This window comes from Zosterops lateralis (genome assembly GCF_965231275.1).
Source record: "Zosterops lateralis genome assembly, chromosome: 11".
Taxonomy (NCBI): domain Eukaryota; kingdom Metazoa; phylum Chordata; class Aves; order Passeriformes; family Zosteropidae; genus Zosterops; species Zosterops lateralis.
The window spans coordinates 638,259-659,622 of NC_139771.1; the positions used below are offsets into that span (position 1 = coordinate 638,259).

General features: G+C 35.9%; 1 protein-coding gene across 5 annotated transcripts in view; it reads left to right on the forward strand.

The window, feature by feature from the left end:
* The window catches only part of ERC2 (ELKS/RAB6-interacting/CAST family member 2), a 438,499-nt gene that overhangs the window by 233,048 nt on the left and 184,087 nt on the right, over positions 1-21,364 (forward strand). For all 5 annotated transcript variants that reach the window (XR_014590924.1, XR_014590925.1, XR_014590926.1 and 2 more), the window contains one exon: positions 3,149-3,309. Coding sequence is in view for 1 of the 5 variants with exons in the window: in XM_083869813.1 (XP_083725939.1) it covers positions 3,149-3,309 (161 nt within the window). In the remaining 4 variants the exon portion in view is untranslated. The remainder of the gene's footprint in view (positions 1-3,148; positions 3,310-21,364) is intronic.

Here is a 21,364-nt window from a genome sequence, read left to right on the forward strand (position 1 = left end):
CTTTCTGAAAATATGAAAAAAAAAAAAAAGGCTTTTATTACAAAATGCAAAGGATAAAATGAGGCCCTTGTCTAACAAAAGGGAAGAAAACCCAGCTAATAACATATTCAGGGCATAGAATACTTCTCAGCTAAATGCATCCACTGAGGTTCTCACTGTAAATTCTTTCAAAACTTGTATTCCTGGGAATTCAAAACATTCAGGGTTTGTATTAGGAGCATTTAAACTGAGGAATGGGGCAGGGAAAAGGAGCAGCTTCCAGGTGGGAACTACCCCCAGCACCTTTGCCCCTGCCAGGTGGTGCTGCTGGGCTGGCGCAGGGACTGCCCCAAAGCAGAATTTTCATCTGTAATACTGCCTTCAGTGGTTTGTTTTCCATTGTAACACATCTGCTACAGCTATATAATTAACATGGTTAGAGGATAGTTTGTGCAACTTCAACATTCACATATTTACATTTGATAGGAGTTGATTTAAAAAAAGAAATCAGTTTCTTGTGCACGTGCCTGCCAGCTGAATACGGCTGTAGGTGTTGGTAGGACAGTTAACTATGGAAATGTGCAACCATGGACTTGGGTTGCATTCAAAAAATGAGAGAAGAACTAGTTGGCTAATACTGTATTGAAAGTGTAAATGAAAATAAAACTTTCAAGTTGACATGTGTTAACGATTTGTGGTTTGAAAAAGTTTTCATATTTAAGTTTTAAAAGGTTTTTTTCCTTCTCTTTTAAACTTTGATCTCTTTTGTCTGGTCATGTAAGAGTATGTTATTAATAGACATTAACAAATCCACTTTTCCACAAGTTTTTAATTCTCTTAAATGTTTTGAAGTGTAAATTATGTGATATGAACTTAGGTGAGGATTCAATCGTCAGGCTGGGTACCAAACTGAGAACATGGAAAGGGATCACAATGATACTAAAAATACAGAAGTGCAAAAGTTCTGCTTTGTTACATTCTCATTTGCCCAACAAATCTGCAAGTGGGGAGTATCTTGGTGTTTAAAGATACTGTCTCAAAGCTGGAGTCTGTATGAATTAATAACTTTTCAGTTTGGATCCTTACTGCAGTTTCCATTAAGATATGTTGTGTGGAGTTAAGTGTTAGAGTGGATGCTCAGCAGAAACTAGATGCAGTTTTTAAAAGGTATAAGGAAAAGCCAAGAAATAACCCAGAAAACAGTTTGAAATATATGTTTTAGTAGTTGAGTCCTGTAGTTGTTGAAGACAACATGGGTTTATGTTCTTGCATTAAAGCAGAAGATGAAGTACCTGGTGTTATGTTAGAAATTGAATCTGTTTTTAAAGAAATATGATCTGACTCTTTTGGCCTGTTAATTCCTTTTCTCATGGGATTTAAGTGCAAATCCATCTTTTTCATTTCTTTATTTCCCTCAAGTATGCTCTCTTTGCTGCTTCTACTATGAACGTTCACTAGGCAGTCACTTTACAAAGATATCTCAAGTCATCATACTTCTTCATGGTTTCCTCAGTGGAATCTTGCATCTGCAGAGACTCATGATTTGCACTCCTTGCTGTTTCACTGATACCACCATTACACTGCTTTTACTTTCTGAGTGGAAGGTTGAACATCAGTAGTTTCAATACTATTGGTGATTCTGATCTGAATTTATGAAATACAGTTTCTTACACACTGCAGGGTATCAGACACATTCTGGTATTTCATTGCTCTTACTAGAGTGTTTGTATAGATGGTGTGGAAGGAGTAAGTAATCAGTGTATCATTGGCAAACAGGCTGTGAGTCCTCATTATAATTCATGACATCTCTAGTATTTATTTGTATTATTTATTGAAATTTTTATATAGAGGCTGGTGTATATTGGAATAAAAACAAGAATGTGGCTTATAAGCACTGATTTCTTGCTAGGAGGCTTAAGAGAACAACAGTTAAGGAAGAGCTTGGAAGAAGTAGCCACACTGATGATATGAGCACTGTGGAATTTGGTCAGACTTTTCAATTCACAGCAAAACTGAACTCCTTTCAATGCTTTGCATAACATGGATGAATGGAATATATCCTCTTCCTCATTTTATTTTATTTCATTTTGAAGTTCTTCCTGAAGTGTTTTCTAGTTTATAAAATAATAATATTTGGACAAAGGAGGTGAGAAAGTACAGACAGGTAATAGGAAATTGATTATTCAAATCATTATGTTTTACTAAAAAAAAAATCTATTCCACTTTGTGTAAACTCTATCATTTAAAGAGGGGAAAATCCCACTGGCATGGTGGTGACTGGAGGCCATTCACATAAAATGATTCACCCCACAAGTAAAGCTTCTGCTGCTGGACAGGTGTCATTGTATAGTCTCCATTCTTTAGTGTGTTCTTAAAATTTCTCCATGACATTTCTCCATGCTAAGGAAAGATGGGGATCACTACAGCTTTCCTACACTTCATGCTTCAGAGCTTCTCATAGTCATCAGGAGGAAAATAACTTGATTGTTATTAGAGAAGTTACAGACTTTAAAGTTCAGCATGATAGAATAATTTGATTAGAAGGGATCACTTGAGGCAATGTACTATAAACCCCTATTCAAAGCAGGAACAACTTCAAAGTTGGATCACATTCTCCAGGCTCCATTCAATCAAGTCTTAAAATACTCAAGGACTGGAGAATTTACAGTTCCTCTGGGTAACCTGTTTTGCAAAGGTGTGCATTATTTATTAAAAATGTTAAGTTTTCATTAACACTTTTCTATTAAAATATGCATCTATAGCAGCATTTAAAATTTCTAAAATTACTTCTATGATGAGTTACCACCACCCCGAATTTAAATAATACAAATGGTGCAGGACATATTTATAAATTGGATCTGTATGTGGCAGTGGCCCAGATTAAATAGATTTCTGGTGATCTCTGTTGGTTCTATTTTGTATAAATATTGTTTATTACTAATGAATTCATGGAAACTTTGAAGGGTTTTTTGGTTTTGAAACACCATTGTTAGTTTTTTAAAACGGTTATGATAGGAAGAGATTTGAACAGCCATTTACAGGAAATAATTTCTTCAGTGTGATCCCCCCTCCACCTTATATTTATATGGATTTAATATTTTCTTGTTGAAAAGAATATGGAGTAAAGAATATGTAAAGAATATGAAGTTTAAAATGTCTCCTCTCTTAGGTAGAAGAGCTGATGAATGCACTGGAAAAGACAAGACAAGAGTTAGATTCTACCAAAGCCCGTCTTGCCTCAACACAGCAGTCTTTGGCTGAAAAAGAAGCACATCTGGCTAACCTAAGGATAGAGCGAAGGAAACAGCTTGAAGAAATTCTAGAAATGAAGTAAGTACCTTGATTTCTCTAATTTCTAGGGAAAAAAAATTACTTTTGTCGTAGGAGAACGTCTTGATGGGTTTCTTTTGGTGTTATTTTTTTATTTTTATCTGCGTATATTTAAGTCTGAATCTAAGGACTTCTAACAATTTTGAGACAGTTAAATTAGTTTAAATGCATGGAAGTGCAGAAATCTTCATTTTAGAAGTACTCAACATTTTTTGTAAGTTGTCCTTTGTTACATGCAAATAAAAATATCAGCACTATAACTTCTGTGAGAAACTGAGAATCTAAAGTCCCATCTCTCAGCAGGAATGCAATGCTGGAATCTCTGTCAGTGTCACATTGAAGGGAAGAGAGTTATTAACTTTCTATTGATGGTGAAAAGCTTATTGCTTTGGATTGGTTAAAAACACCCCCAAACTAACAAAGACGTTTTGCATACACTTTATCACTATGTATATGTATTCAGAATGAAAAAGGAAGAGAGACATATAATTTAAATCTAACTTCCTCCATGCAAAGAAAAGTAAATATCTGTAATTATGGGGCATTAAAGCTCTGATATGATCTTTAAAATTGGCAAAAAGGGTGAACCTACTATGACTTGGCTAGGCTGGTAATTGTGTAGTTAACATTCAGCAAAGAAAATTCACAGTTATAATTTTAAAACAGTTTTTTTGAGGGAGGAAACCATATATAACTTCAGATCAATTGTTATAGTTATTCTTGCATTTTAAAGGAAGGGAAATAATCAGCAAAAATGGTTTTTGTAATGTTGCTGTGAATAAGACAAAGTGGAAATGCAGTCACCTACTATACTATTCTATAATAGATGCATTTTAAAAGTTTTTTGAAAATTTCTGTTATATGTATATGTTAATTGTCTCATAATAACTCAGATGCTCAATACCAATCATCTGTTTTCGGTGTAGTGCTTTGGTCTGTTTCCTCAAGTGCTTTTTTTTGTCCTAATTGTAAGATTTTTTAAAAAATTGTAATTAAAAATTGCTGAACAAAATAGAGGAAAAATACTTAATTCTGTTAATGTGACTTTTAAAATTTGGTACAAAACCCCTCACAGAACAATCTGGAAAATGAGGTTGGCAAAAACTGGTGAGGTAGAACTCATTTTGACAAAAGCTGTTCTGTTTTGTGAATGAAGGGCTGGGTGAGAGGTATTAGAAGTGAAAGACTCAGTGGCAAAGATCCTAGTTAGGAATAGTGTGAAATTTAAAATGAGATATAAACATATAGAATGTTTTTTGCTATAGATTAAAAAAATTAAATAATAGAATTAACAAACTGATCTAGTGGAAGGTGTTCCTCCCATGGCAGGGATATGGGAAATAGATGATCTTCAGGGTCCCTTCAAACCCAAACCATTCTATGATTCTATTCATAAATGTGTTTTAGAAATAATTCAGATATTTTATTACAGTATTGTAATTTTTGCAATTTCTCACTGAAATAAGTGAAGCAAACTTTATAAAACTGCTGCATTGTGACAGAATGTACTCAATACTGTTTTTTTTTAAATTAACAAGATGATTTCTGATTCTCAAAAACAGATTTTAGACGCTGGCTACGATCTAGATATCTGCAGACAAAATAATGATAATCCTGTGCTGTAATAATATAATAAAAAATGTGTCTTATCTCTGGCATTTAAGGTAACTTATTAATTGGAAACATTGACCATAAGTTCTGGTTTTTTGTTTAAAAAATTCAATATTGAGTGATTACAGTTTTTGGCTACTAGTTTCCAGTTAAATAGGCATGAAGTGTGTGTTTAAGCACATTCATGATGATTTCCTATGCTTATATTATGTCCATGTTCCAACCATAACTCTACATTCTTGGGCCATCTGACTGTCATTGTCAAGATCCATCTTAATTTACTGGCCACAATCAGTTGTCAGTTTTAGATAACTTCTTCAATTGTCATTGCTTGTTCCCATATAAATTTGGTTATATATGGAAGTTTAGAAAAAAGATGGACAGCAGCTTAGTTTTGTCCATATCTGGTTGGTATTTTTGAACAGGAAACAACATTAAGTACCCATTAAATGAAAGGTAGTTTGACAAAATCAACTCTTTCTTAACTTGATGACAATTTGTAAAAAAAATAAGGTTTATTATAAAGAATTTGAAAGTGTAGGTTTGAAGAAGGAGTTGCATTTGCATGTTACTTTCTGAATATGTGGGGTTTTTTTCTAAAGTGTCTATTACAAATATTACTTTATTAGTTCTGGAGGAAATATTTTTTGTTATGGTGATATTATTTTAGCATCACACAGAACTCATATTGACATTAATGGAAGTTATGCATACATGTTAACAGTAAAATGCAGCATGTGCTCAAATCCATCATTTTGTCTAATTGTCCTGTTGCATTGTGCTCTTTCTGTCTCTAAGCATAAAAAAATGAATGAACTTTTTTATTTTTAGTAAGTGATACTTTCAAAAAAATCTGTATTGCATAGTCTGACAAAAACCATGGTAATGTTTTTTTTAAAATGTATTTATCATCCATAGAAATATTCAGTTGGCCTGAACTTTAAATATAGTAGTTAGAAATATATCCTAAGATTACTTTTTCCAGACATTGTTTTTGTTTTCTGGGAGTCCACAAGTAGGAGCACAACCTCCTGAGAACTTCACAAGGCTTGCCTAGAAAAGCTTATTCATTTTGTAACATGAAGAGCTTGAGGGTAGGAGAAGTTTCAGCACTGTGATGTGGTGGAGGTTTGTCAGATGTTTCAGAAATGCTGTATTTATGGAGCATACTTTCATGACCACAATGCTTTCCTACAGACCTCCTTTCCTATGTGGTGGTTCCTTCCAAAACTCATAAACCTGCTTGTAACAAAATTAGATAGCTGTATGGATAGATAAATGAATATTTATTTAATATTGTATGTATGTGAAATAAATGCCTGCCCTCATGGAAAGTGGGTCTGGCTCCATGGGACAGATCATCCTTTTAGAAATGGTAAAAATTATTTTCTCTTTGGAGGACATAAAATGTGACCTGGAGAGCCAAAAGTCATAAAAGAAAGTCTAATGGCATGTGGTGGAAAAGATATAAAAATGATTGTCACTCTTTTTGTAAGTTCAAGTTTTAAATTGTATGCATTTTATCTTCATGTGCAGCCTCTAAAGTTAGAAAGAAAACACAAAACTCCAACACCCAAGCTCCCTCTAACTTTGCTATCAAAATTTAGTGTTTTCTTGGTTGATAATCTTTAAATTAACTTTCTGTGATGTTTACTCTGCTTGTTTGTATTGTTTAAATACAATAGAATTAAATACTAAGGTTAGAAAATATTTAATTGTGGTTTTGCATTAATTTGATGATCTTTCAGTGACTTAGTTCCATGTGACAAACACTGCACTTAGTGAGTGGCCAAGTGATTAATCCCCCAAAACACTGAGCTTCATGTTTTGACCTGAAGATCTGACAAGTCTTAATTTTTGAGATTTAGTTGTTAATACCTGAGTGTTTCCTCTGTTAACTTGGCATACTCAATGCGTTGAAACTTTCAGAGTATCCTGAATTAAATTCTTGCCAAGAGCTTGAAAGACCATTTCCTTGCCTTTAATAGAGTTCATGCCATCACCTGTGGGTATTGCTAAACCAGTTTTGTTGGAAGTGACTTTGCCCTGAAATTCACTGCAAATTTCCAGAAGAAAATATATTTTCTCTTATGTGGAATAAATCAGATGCTTAGCAATGGAGCACTAAAGATCTCCTAAGAAAAACTGAGCTACTAGTTATTTTATTCAGTAAGAAAAATAGAACATGGCTGTGCTGTCCAAAAAAGATATTTTAAATTAGATTTTGCAGTAAACTTTCTTACAGTGACACTATAAATTTAAACATCCCTTCCTTTATTTAAGTACACTGACCATTTTTTCACTGAAAATAATAAATGAATGTTGCTTATCTTTGTTTTAAAGTAGGTTTATCCATTTAACAGCACCTGTGTAGAGTCAGGGATGAACTAGTTGTGGGAAGCAGGGAATAAAATGTTTTTTCCGTCAAGCATTCAGTGCCAGCAGCTGCCTCTCTGTGCACAAGTGCTGAACACACAATGCCCTTTGCCTGCTGGGTCAGTGGTTCAGCTGCTCTGCCAGACAAGGAGAGGGCACTTGGATTTGCCACTAGATGCCAGTCTTGGGTGCAAGACTGTGGTCTGGAGCTGCTTGGTTCTACAAACTGAGAATGCGCATCTCCACGGGGTGAGGAGGAAACTTGTCCTGTTGAGAGGAAAATGTGCTCTGTCCCCTTGTCTGTCACCTGGTCTGACTGGTGCCCTCCTGCCTTGCAGAGCAAGAGCTTCAGGTGTGGAGAAACATACAAATGGCTTCAAGTGGACTTTTCAGGATATTGCAGGGATGAAGACAGTCTTTGAATGGATTCTGCAAGTCAGGGGTCACAGCCTAAGGGAAAGACTGTGTAAAATGTAAAACTAAAGAGTCAGAATTTGTACGGAAGTCAAAATGCTTTATGAAGTACCAGTGGCAGAAGTATAAGAAAGTTTACCATTCATCTGGTTTTCTGTAGACATACCCTTTTTTCCATCTATAAATTTTACTGGAGTAGAAGTTGGGGATTTCACATCTGTGTAGCAGCTCAGCAGGAGTTGCGGCTCTGACAAAAGCCGTTGGATGTCCAGAGACTCTATCTAGATGTGTTTCCAGCACCTGGACAAATCAGCTCATGTCTCTGCCTTACATTATTCTATTACTATTTCCATCCATCACCATCTGAAACTGACAACTGGGGAGGGAACTCAACATGTTTGCCTTTATTTATGTCCTAATTTCTCAACCCTAAGAGGTTCTGACACCCACAGGAGAGTGGTTTCTTCCTCATTGCTGTGGGTGAAAAGTGCTTCTGAAATCTCTGTGTGTGTAGTAAATCCAGTGCATCTGGAATGTTTCAGAGTAATTATGTATGCAATTCACCTGTTCAGGGCAAGCACAGGCCAGAGGCATGACACTCATTGACGGTAAAATCCCTGGTGAAATTGCAGGGACTCTGTTTGCATGTAGTCATGAAGTTAATTTCCTTTTTTTGCACTCTTCCATACAACATGAAGGATGAAGAAGGGAATATAGCAAGGTAGGAGAAATTGGCAAAGTGATTTAGGGTTGGAGCTGCTTTTTGAAATGTAGGGAACTCACTTTTTAAAACCACTTTAAAAGATGGTTTCCCTACAGACCCACCTGCTTTCTGGTGTTACAGCCAGGCAGAGCTTTACCCTGGGCCCATCTTTTCCAAAAGGAATGCAGGAAGGGAGATAATCAGTTTTCTTCCCTACACTGGAACCTGAGGTGTTTCAGAAAAGGTGTGGGCAAAGTTGTTTACTTTATGCTCCTTTTTAAATGCGGGTATATTCTAAAAACATCTACCTTGGCAATAGTTCTAGGCTGAAAGAGCAGAAGTGGATATATTTGTAGTGGATGACATTAAATGAGTCTCTTTGAAATTTGAGCACACACAAGGGTCAGATTTCTTATACTATTAATAATGTATTATTTTGAAAGAAGAATATTTTTTCTACTTTTCTAGCTGTATTTCAGCTTATATTTGGAGAAGGATATCTATGATAATTTCTCTAATGTGAATTCTTTAACATGTCTTTATTCAATAGGTTAGATAACAGAACTGTGTATAAATAGCTGTAAAGAAAAGACAATTTTCAGGAAGAAATTGACTATTTTTTAATAATTTTATTAGGAAGATTGTTTTGACTTATTTCAACTGTGGTAATGTATACTATAAACATGTTCAGATAGCAAGTCGATTGTCTCAAAAATTGTACTATTTCAAATGCAGAACACTACACTGTTTTTTAGTAACCTGTGGACTGCTTCAATTTAATTGCAGGATTCATGCTGAGAGTGTAGAGAGTCATATCCCAAGTTAAACACAAACAAAACAGCAGGATGTTGATACAACTGTTACTTCCATAGGAAGTAGTTAGAATGGTAATGTGGTCTCCTAACTTGGGTGGAAAGTCTCTTGTGACTGTTTTTGCCCAACAGACCTGTAACACAGCATGCCTTGACTAACATTTTTGACACCAACTTGCAAACACCATAAAGATTAGAGAAGGCCAAATGAAGGCTTTGTTCTCTGGAACAGAAGCTTTCTTGACTAAAATGAAAAGATGTTTTTCTTTTGTAAACAACGAAGGGGCACTAAGCAATAAAATGTTTCTCTCTGTGAGAATAGAATGAGTGAGCTGTTTACTTGTCACAGGGCTTCTCTTAAAGACCATGTGAGTATCACCAAGTTCCTTCTTACTTGAGAGTCTCCTATGTTCAGACTAAAGGATAGTATAGTTTGATTTTTTCTATAAGGTTCATAATGTTTGAAATTTCATCAGCATGGGAAGCAAATTTATTTTTTTCATTTTTTTCTTTTTAAGGTCATAATTTACTTTCAAAATAGGTCATCACCTGCTATTGAAGGTTTGTAAGATCAGTTTAGGATTTCTACAAACTGTGATTTGAGAGACTGTGTTTTTGCCTACTTTTGTATCAATATCCAAGTAAAGGAAGTTGGATCCTCTTCCATTGTTTCTTGTCTGCTTTAGACAGCGGGAGAGGGCAGTAGGCACCTTTTCTAAGTGTTTCCAGGGAGACAATGCCTTCCTCTCTGTTCTGGAAAGGTAGCAGTGCTTGTGTCACAGAGGCATTATCCAAAGGCAAGCCCGGAGTTCAAACATATTCCAGACAATGCATATTATGGTTATAATTATTAAGCATACTTTTCTGAGCTAGAAAACAGATCTGGCTTGTTTCCTTCATTTCCTAAGGATTTTGTCTCTAGTTTTACAAGTGGTCTTTCAGGTTCCTTTGATCCACATGGTTTGAGGCACCTGGCAGTCAGAAAGAGAATTTGATGGTCATTCTCATTCTCACTTTGTATCCTAGGAGTGCACTTTGCTTCCCAGTTTTGTTGCCATTGTTCTTTACTCATTCTGGTACCTTTGCTCAATTGAAAAATAACAGTCAGTGCTCCAGCAAACATTTTATCTTGGAAATTCTACAATACTTCTCAGAGGTTTAGTGCTTTCACCAGAACCTGAATAGTAGAGAGATCAAGGGGATCCTGCAGCTGCTTTATGAGGGAGGGACTTGAAAGGCTTCTGACTCTGGGGAGGGTAAGGCAGGGGGAGGATATGTTTGAAGTTTGAAGAATCAGAAAGGAACACATAAACTCAGTGTAGAGTTTAGCTGGATCTCCCAGCGTGAGTAGTATCAGGCACTTGCTGAATTTAATCAGTGATTGGTTTGAAGGGGAGAAGTGCTGCTTTGTGGAGTGATTGGTTGGTGACCTTCTGGAACTTGCTTCCACAGAGACATCAGCTCAGACATCATCCCAAAAGGGGTTAGACAAGAGCTGGCTCTTCATGGACTTCTTTATACACTTTGGCTCTTGTTCTTGACCAGTGTTCCTAAATTTTTTTTTCTGTCCATAGTATCAGCTCTTTTCTCCCACATTGCTCACTTTCACTGAAACACACATAGTGATAAGATGATTTTTAGCCCCATTTTAATTTTTTTATTTTAAGAACCAGTTATATTAAGTCCACTAATAGAATATGGAAAAATCAATGGCTGCACTTCAAATGGCCTTTTGTGTCTTCTGTTGCCATATAGTGTATAAGTGGATTTACAAGATGATGTAAGTGACAAAATGGTTGGTTTAAAGTGCAGGTTATAAGTGAGATATGACAGTTACATGACATTCTCTAGTGATTTAACCACTTAGAAGACAGGCAGGATTAACAGTGTTTCAGGTTTACCAGGTGTTTCAAACTTCTTGAAGGATGTGGAGGTCCAGAGTACTCTAGCTTTTTGTATTGTGAATGAAACTTTGAGGAAACAATTGCAGTTGAAAATCGCTGCCTTTACTTCTCCCATTATTTTTTTTCCTTTTAAGTCAATATCTTTAAATTATAATGCTTTTCTGTTTTTTATGTTTAAGTACAGAGTTAAAATTTTCTAAGGAAGCTTGTTATTTTTGTCTGAATTTAAATTATTGAGCAGTTTAGCAACCTTTACTTCTAGATGAAGAAGAAAAAGTGAATACACTATCTACTGAGTAGTAAACACTTTTTGTCTGCTTTCTATTGCACAATTTCTTTACTTGAAATGTTAGAAAATATAAGGAATAGAAAAGATTGTACCCTACAGTTAGTGATCTTGACAAAGCTGCGTATACTTTGTTTAAAACTTACTTTAAAAATGCTTTTCTTAGGTAAAAAAAAATTAATGATGGTAATAATTATTAGATAGGATGGCATTTATTTTGAAGTTCAGCCAGCATGGGAATGTAGAGGCCTGATAATCCACTCAAAAGAGCAAATGGCTCAAAAGTCAGAAAGGAAGGAGTAGGAGGCTAAAAGTAAAAAAAAAAAAAAAAAAAAAAAAAAAAAAAAAAAAAAAAAAGTTAGGCTTCTGTTTCATGGATTTTTTTAAAGCTGACTGAATTACGCCCTTGTCTACTGAAACCCTCTTAGTGTAATTCCCATTGGCCTCCGTGACACCTGGGGCAGTGCTGATCAACTGCAGGCTCCCATAGTCCTAACCTTGGCCAGCTCAATATGATTCTAGCACATGTTTCTGCATTTTAAACCTCAGAATATGATGGGTCAGGGTTGTTTTGTTTTTTTTTTTTTTTGTTTTTTTTTTCTTTTCTTTTCTCTCCCTTTTTGCAGTGTCAAATCTTGCATACTTGAGGCTCAGGCCATGCAGTTCAATGATAGGAATTATGAGCTGAAGGTGTCCCCAGTGGGATAATGCTGAACTTAATGTAAACTCAGATTTTTAAAGATGGAGAAGCAAAGAAATTTTGAAGGCTTGGATCATTTAAACTAAACTGGTGGATTATTTTTTTATATTGTATAAAAATACAAAATATAAAATATGCTTAGAAATGCATGTTTCCTGATAGAAGGAAAAGGTCTTACAAAGTCAGAAGAGAACAGAAGCAAAAGCATTCAAACAGGAACAGTTTTCTTAGCCACAAAAGGGAAAGGTTTGATTAGCTTTCTCTGCCTTCTCGTTACTCCTAAGGTGCTGTGAAGTAAATCCACTGTTACCTTCTTCCTGTGCTTCCTTAGTCCTCCCTGTGCCCACAGCAAAACAAGTGATTCTCTCTGTGCTGTGGAAAAACACATGTGAATTCCCATTCCTTAGTTCCCTCTAGTTGTGTTCTCTCGTGTAGTAAGATGCAAGATGTGCTTGAAGTTTTGTGCTCTCCTGTCCAAGAGGCTTCACTGATGGTTCTCCAATGTCCCTTCTCTTGTTCTTTATAGGATATGAGCTTACAGGGCAATGCTTCTACCTGCAAGGTCATAAGTGACATTTACTCTTTTATTTAACCTATGTAGTGACACCTGTAAAAATTTATCTTTCTAGAGGTCTGTACCTCTATCTTGAAATGATTAAAAACATTTGCCTTTTGGAGGAGACACACTTGTGGTGGTGGTGTTTGCGCCCTCCCACTGAACCGTGTCTAGATTACTGATTGTGACCCCGATAAGACTGATCTGTCCCCTTTATTAATATAGTGCAGGGTATAATGGGTTCCCATCCATCATAACTATAGTAAACAAGACAATAATAAAAGCATGCATGACATTATGACTGTCAATGCTATATGAACAATGTGAATACAGAAACATTGCAGCAAAAAGAGAATTCTTCAAATGTGATTGGTAAAATATGACATAGCACACAAAAAGAGGCTAAAGCACTACCTTTTCAAGGAACAACACCTCTCCTTTCAATGCTGTGTTTCTGTTTAGCAGAGACTATCAGATCATGAATTATGTGATGACAGTGGAAATCAGGATAAACTCATCTCAATTTTCTCTGGTTGTGAACAAAGCTGACTGAGTGCACACTGTTGTGCAGTGTACCAGGGTATCTCAGCAAAGAAAACCCTTATTTAAGAAATTAAATACATTAAATAAAGTCTGTGCTAAGTCCTATAGTCAAGGTGTTTTGTTCAATATAAACATCACCTTAAAAGGACACCTTGGCTTACTTCCTTAGGGTGAAGTGGCTTCAACTGAATAGACAAACTCTTCAAGGTGAAACAAAAGCTGGCTGACAGAACTAACTTACACAGAATGTCTTCAGTGAAAGATTTTATGGTTGTTGGTATATAGAAATGTTACTTTTGTAGAGGGGCTTGCATAATTTTAGGAGCAGCACTATGCTTAGTGTGTTACATTTTAGTACTAGAAGTTATTGAGGGGTGCAATTGAAAGGTTTGATATATTTTTCCCTCATGTTTAATAATGGTTTTCTCAAAACCCATCCAGTTTCAGTTTTGTAATTGTGCAGATACTGAAGGGGAGACAGCGATTTATTATCTTAGATTAGAAATGTAAAATACTTTTTTGTGGTTAAACTCTTCCCAGTTTCTAACCACTCCTACCTCAAACATGTAGTTTATCATTGTTGCATTCAGCTCTGAGCAAAATTGGGCCACACAGGACTCTGATGATGACCATATTGCTAAAATCATTCTAGTTATGATGGATTATTCTTCTCTGCTTCCCAACAAACTGCTTGCATAGTTTGAAAAGCAGCTTCCATGATTCTCATCTTCTAGGTGGGAGGGTGAAATGTAGACTGATCAAACAGAGACAGTCATTAAATGTGCTACTTTGTTCTTTTGGTGTCTAACCTCCTTGTCTTTATTATGGTTAGGGAACAGAGATAGATACTTAGTAGAAAATGTCAAAGGAAAGGTTTTTTTGTGTGAGAGGACTTTGTGGCAGTTATGGTCACCTGTCTGCCTGTTATGGCAAACTGTGTCCCAGAGGCTGGTTAAGTGCAGTTGATATGGAGAGTTTTTAAACTAAAAGGAACATTTACCCACACTCCTAAAGCCCCAAAGTACAGAATTCTCTCATTTTGTTAACTTGTGAATATTTTTTTATGAGCTGGACAACTTCATCCAGCTCTTGCTTGGGAAGTTTCTTGTGTGGTCAGTAAACAAAAGTTAAGCAACTGGTGTCTGTGATGTTTAGAGCAGGAGCTGTTTTTGGGACTATTCAGTGAAATTCAGTAGCAAAAAGCAGGGATTCTTGTGTAACACCTATAGAGTAGAAGCCCAAGAAGGAGGGTAGATCATCATCTAACATCCAGCAGCCTGATACCCTCTTAGCAGAGTGGAAAATGCTCTGACATTCATGAGCTTAAAACAAAATAATATTCACCTAATGAATAATGTTTAAACTTGCAGCAGGCATGGAACAAACTTGACTGCTTTCCAGTTTTGTTTTGGGTGCCCATTACCCTCTCTGCCCACCTGTATTATTTTGTCAACAACTGACAGAAAGCTGCTGAAAGGAAATCAATGTTCCTGGTTCTTGTGTCTATGCATCCCACCCAGACAGCCACTTCTCTCTTACAAAAGTACTGCAAGGATCCAATCAGGAAGGAAATTTACCTACAGGATTTTCACATTTCTATTAAGAAAGAGAATTTATATTTTTTTCTTTCAGGATTATCTTCCTCCAACACTTCAATACTGTGATGTTTTGTTTAGCCTAATGCAGATTTTTGGTAGTATCTAGTCTAAAAATGAACCTAATTAACAGATGAGTTTAGGAAATCCCTCCTGTAATTTAGCAACTAAATGAATAGGGGATATCAGTATCTGACAAGCAAGTTCCACTTAAGGCTAATGTAACTATTACGTCATTAGTACAAGTTTCTACTTTTCAAATAAAACCTTTATTGAATTTAAATATGTATTTGACGATGGACTCGCTAAACTTATGTGAAATTTGCTTTGTGAAATTATACTGCCTTTATTGATACTGACTAGCTTCATAAATGTTTATCTTAATTATGTTTTATTGTGATTCAAAAAGATGGCAGATACTCTGCCATTTTTGTAAAGTGACCTGTTGGGTGTTTTTTTGTTTAAGAGGGAGGGTAGGGTACAGAGAATAGTCCAGCTCCAGAGAGGAGGCCCCTCACAGGCCATATGAATCCACTTACATGTAAATTGCTTGTCTCTGTGAATTAAGGTGAAGGTTATGAAAGAACTGCATTTCTGTGTTTATTGTGGGATTTTTGACAGTCTCTTTCCTCTTTCAAGTAAATTTGGCTTAAGTCCACAGTCAGTACAGTTTTAAGTAAACTCCTCTTTTGTTACATTAAGAAGGTTATAACATCACTGGGGCAGATTTCCAGCTGCAGGAATTGAGGCCTGAGTGTGCAGACGGAGGGGATAATTAAAACCTTAGGGTAAGGGAGTTAAACTACCAGCTAAAATTGGATAAAAGGCTAATTGTCCATAGCAACATAGTGAGTGTTTCTAAATATCTGTGAAATAAAGAGAAATATTCGTGGGCTTTTAATTCCTTTTAAAACGCTCAGATTCAGATTGTATTTTAGGACATAATAAAAATCAAGAGAAAGTAAATGTAAGGCCAAAGAATTATTTCCCAGATATTGTTTTATTTTAGTTATTAATTGCAAAACAGTATCCTTTTGATGACTTCAGTGATTTTCTGACTTTCTTTACAGTTCAGGAAGCATATTTGTGTGTAGGAAGCATGAGCCTCACTGTGTGATACTGTATATCAGAATGGACTGGTTGGTGCTTTGTCAAAATTTGTCATATCTCCTTTTCCTTCCTCCTTTTTTTCATTATTGAGAGTGGAGTTACATACCTTTGGTGACCCTCAAGAAGATGACATAGAGTCAGGCAAGATGATACATTACCACAGAGTTAAAATAACAGAATGGGTTTTAATGGCAGCTTGTACTGAACTAAATGAATTGTGAAGGCCCATTTGTTATTCATTAGGAGAAGCAGAGCAGATACTGTTCTGCCTTCATAGGGAGCCTTTAAACTTAAGGTCATTTTACACTAGTACCCTTGTGGCATGGACAGCATTTAATACATTTTTAACAGCTTTTACATTTCCATGGTTTGCAGCAGTGCTTGTTGAATCATTTCTCTAATGAAGGTGTTTTAAAGTAGTTTAGAGTTACTTTGGGGGGAAAAACAGGAAAAAAGGAAATAATTGGGTTGATGAAGTGACTTTATATACTAAAGAGCTAAGTAGGAAGAACATACTGCTGTAAATTAATGAATGCTGATTCCCCCTGCTACAGAGGTACAGCCCTGAGGAACCGTGCTTTTTTGTTGTTGTTGATTTTGTTTGGGGAGGGCTGTTTTTTAAAATATAAGTAGAATTAAAGTTGTTTTTTTCACATTGGTCATTCCTCTGGGGAAGGAAGGTCTGAAGATAAAAATTTAGGCACATTTTTGAGCTATTTTCGAGTTGCTCAGGAGTCTGATGGAGAACATTTAATATTTTGGCTTTTTTTTGGGAAGGTGTGCATAATGTCTATCATAACTCTTGTTAAGGGCATCCAAGGAACCCATCATAAAATGAACATGGAGGGAGGGTAGAACTTTACTGATCAAAATAAATGTTGATTTTTTCATTGCCTCTCAAATGGTTCAGTGGTGCTGTGGAAAGCAGAAAGGTAGGTACCAGTATCAAACCCTCTGAGAATAATTTTTTCAAAAGTGCTGAACAATTCTAAAATTTTATTAACCTAAAGAACAATTTGTAATTCTAAAGAAAGGTTTAATAAACCCAGGTAAAGGAATTAATCATTTCACAAGCTCACATTTTATTTTAGGTGATGACCTTTCATATTTACCACCTTCAAATTATGTTGTGCATTTATCTGTCAAGAACCAGTGACTTTATTTCTGTTCAAAGTCTTAGAACACAGTGTACTAAATTTCAAGAATTATTTACAAATAAACTTAATTAAGAAGATGCTAATTTAAATATCAGATGGTTTTTCTTCCTGAAACCAGTCCTTCCTTTATTTTCTTTAGATTAGCAGCATTTATTCTTTTCTTCATTGCAGATGGTTTTCACCACAGGTTTTAAATTGATTTTACTGTTTTGTGAGGATAAATTCTGACAAAGTACATGTGAATCACAATCAGCATTTGAGGAAGAAAAATTAATTGTTCTTTTGGAGTAGAACTGGGTTTTTTTCTGAGATTTTTGAACAATACGTATTTTAACATTAAAAGGTTATCCATCTTTAGAAAACAGTAAGCTTTAAATAACATTATCAATGCAACCATGATTGCTTTCGTTTAAGAAAAGAGAGAGTATAATGTACGAAGCTGTGAACTCTAAAAATCTTGTTGTTGTTTGAACTATATATGTTTGCAATAAAATTAAATTCTTTTAATGTAAGTTTAATGTTCAGTTGCAGCAGTATTACTGACTTTTCCTGTAAGATAAATATTTGTCTTCTTTTTCCTTTTCCAAGCTCCATGCAGTTGTTGGTTTGTGAATTAAAGATCTTTCAATAAAAACTGCTTTAATCTCTGTAAGATTTTACAGGTTCTTCACACATTTGAAAATACAGACTGGCAATGCAGACGTCACACATTTGAAAATAATACAGACTGTCCATTAAACATGACATGAGCAGTTTTGTTTGGTCAGAAAATGAACCGCATCACTTCTGTTATTCTAGATTTCTGAAAATGCAATGGAGGATTGTTAGCATCCTGTGTCCAAGTGATCCCCTAAGAAAGGCATAGTGCCACTTCTTTCATTTGTAAAAGTATGTAAAGAGAATATAAAGAATTCTGTGAAGGCCAGGCATACTTACCCTAGGAATTCTTATCTGTGCTATGGTAAGAATTCCATTTAATTTTTTTTTCAAGCTAAAAGCATGTAAATAATGGTAGTCATAATAGCGTTGCCTGAAACTGTTTTTCATTTATGATACCTTACAACTTTATTTTCATGATTTTACCTTATTTGTCAGAAGTGCAATATAAAGAACATCCCTGTAAAAAGGAGAGTTCCAGTACTAACTACCTAAGACACTTTGAAGTTGTCCCTTTAGCACAGAGCTGTCCCCTAAGTTGAGGATTTTACTCTCCCCAGTTCTGAAGCTACTTCTGGTGGAGTCCTGACTCAAACACTTCTTGGGTTCCCATTGCTTGGGCATGTTATTAACATCTTCAGATGCATCTTGTAGCAGCTGTTATCAATAAAACATGAGGCAGCCAAAACAATCCCTGTGTGCCTCCAGAACATTCTCTGCATTTTGTGTTACTAGGATGGTCCCTGTGACAGTAGTGTGCCAACTGAGGCTTTCCTAGAACAATTCCAGATGTTTATTCTGCCACTGGGAAGTGATACATTTAGTCGCATGTTTTGACTCAGGCAAAAGCTCTAGAGTTTGAACAGGTTCAAAAGCCAGAACAAATCAAAGCAAATGAAACAACAATAATCTCTTGAACACTGGCACACATCACACAGTTCACAGTAATGACTATTGAATCAAGTAGAGAGACTAGGAGGAGAAAAATCTTTTCTAGAAGGAATGTTCATATTAACAACCTGTTACAGTGAATCTGTTGAGACCTTCAAAATTAAATTACTATTCACTAAAATAAGACACTAAATTTGTCTCAGCTGATCTGCAGTTATCTTTGAGTTTGCCTTCTCTGAGAAGGGTAAGGAGAGTTTGCTTGTCAGTTTGTTCACTGACCCCCTAAATTTTTAGGTTGTTTTAAATAGTGGTGACTGTACGGGTGCATCCTTGACTGAAATTTGATTATAAAAATTTCTGCCCCAGTCTCTGGAAAGGCATGTAAAAACCCCAGACACAGGTGATAGGCAGGCCAACTTTTATAAGAAACAGCTTTTTTCCTACTCTGCATTTTTTAAAGGTAGCTTGATTTTGAGATAGTGGAAGTGTACCTATTTTCTTTGATCCTGTGCAAGTCAGCCTATGAGTGATCCAGTGCATCCGGGCAGACTGTCAGTTTTGCCTCTTGTTCAAAATAAAGTGGCTCCTTTTGCTGTGGCGCAGAAGAGACATGGTGTGGTAGGATTTGTGGGGATCTGCTAATGGTTAGAGCTTTGCAGTGTGCCTGCTTCTAGGATAGCTGAATCTAAGTCTGTGCAAATAATCCAATTTAACTGAATAGTTATTAGGTATTACAAAAAAAATATTGAAAACCATATAATCCACAGGCAAAATCTAGCAATGTTTGTGGGTTTTTTCTGTTACTCTGTTATCATAAAGTAAGCAGGGAGTTGCTTTAAAGAAACTGTAAGGAAAATAGCCTGATTTGGAAGACTCAGTATTGTGGTAAATCTGATAAAATTATGGGAGGAAGAAAATAGTCTTCATTTATATTCTTTCAGGTGATTAAACCTCAGACTGATAACAACAGTGGCAGATTAACTGACCACCAGGTAAAAGATTCATGTTGAGAGCAGATATCTTGCCTCATGAAGGAATGCACTGATTTCTGTACCAAGTGATTCTTTTGACACCTACCATTGTGGTTGGAGTATGTTTTCTAGATGATGAAGACCATGAATTCTTCTATTTACATGTAGAATTTACACAAATTTTATCTATTTATGTAGAATTCACATAAAGACAATTTAATGTGTTCTAATTCCAGTACTGTTACACCACTAGTTTCTAAATCAGTTGAACCGCAAAGCAGACAGGTTGGGGTCTCCAAAAAAAAGAGCAGGCATTGGTAATACAGAGTGTAATATCCATCCTCTGTTTGTACAGGCAAGAGTTTATGCCAGCTCAAGGTGAAGAACAGCAGGTTCCAGGGTCCTACTTGCCAAATCTATGGAAAGCCTGGAGAACCCTATAGTTCCTGAAGTTAAGGAAGCAGTACTGGGACAAGAGCTGAGCTCAAATGAACTGCACAGTAATATACTGTATATTCTTTCTGAAGTGTTAATGTACTACACTTTGTAGGCAGGTGATAGTAACAGTCAGAGGTCAGTTGTTGAAGTCAAAGTCAAGAAAAGGAAGGTGAAGACATTAATTAATTAAGATGCATAAGAGAGAAAAGCTTTGGCAAAACAGAGGGAAACACTCTCCATTGAGAAAAAAATTATTTGTCTGAAATCTGGTACAAGCTAGTTTTCCTTCCATTGGAAACTGGTAGGGGAATTGTCTATGAAATTTTGAGACTCTGGAGAGTTTAAGTTATATGACCTTCAGAGACTTCAGAGATTTTGACAGTGTGATTGGCTCCCTTGGAGTCACAGCTGGAACAGTCTGGGGGTAGCAAAGCATGCATGTTTTCTTAGGAGAATAATAGAGGTACCAGGTGTTGTTGGGAGCCGTCATGTCAGTAACATGTGGTGAATAAACATGGTTGATAACTGTTACCTTAAAATTCCTGGGATCATAGATGATGTTTTTTAGATTTTGTTTCCCATTAGTGGAAATGGGTGATCTGATCTTCAGGTAGTTTATAACTAGAATTTAGATATTGTAGTACAACAAAACAGGCTGACATATTTCAGTCGGGAAAAGCTCCTGATTAGATGAAGTGAGCTGCAAGAGGCAATAGTCATGACACAGTTGGGCAGAGACAGATGTGTAGATGAATAACTGAAATTAATGGCAGGCACCCTAGAGGGCTGGTTAATCTGCCAGGAGAGAGTCTGTCTCTTTTCCACCCACTAGTACATCAGCTCATAAAAATTGCAAATGAACCCAATAGCAGCAAGAGCCTTAAGATCTGCCTTCTTATTAGTGAAACTTCAGAGAAGCATTTCCTATAGCTCTTCATCTTTTTCTACCTTTTAAGCAAAGTAGTTAGTCAGAAGTATGAAGACTGAGTTATTGGGACAGAGGAAGAGAGGATAGTGGGATGAATCAATAGAAAGAAGAGTTTTTCTTGAATTATTTTGGTAAACAGTATATTTAATGGTTTTAATGATGAAAAAGATATTAATATATTTGATAAATGTTTTTTTATGCTGGAGATAGACTGTCTTGTGTGGTTTATATCTTTGCTCATGTTGTAGCCCATTAAGAGCAGTACTATTAGTAGATCATGTGATATTGTGGTCATGCTGAGCTACTGGGGTAGCAAATTCTCCTGTTATGCACACCTAGGGCCAACTTAAGGAGAAGTGATCCAAGGATGTCTCTTCCTGACAGCACAGAAAAGTTCATGATA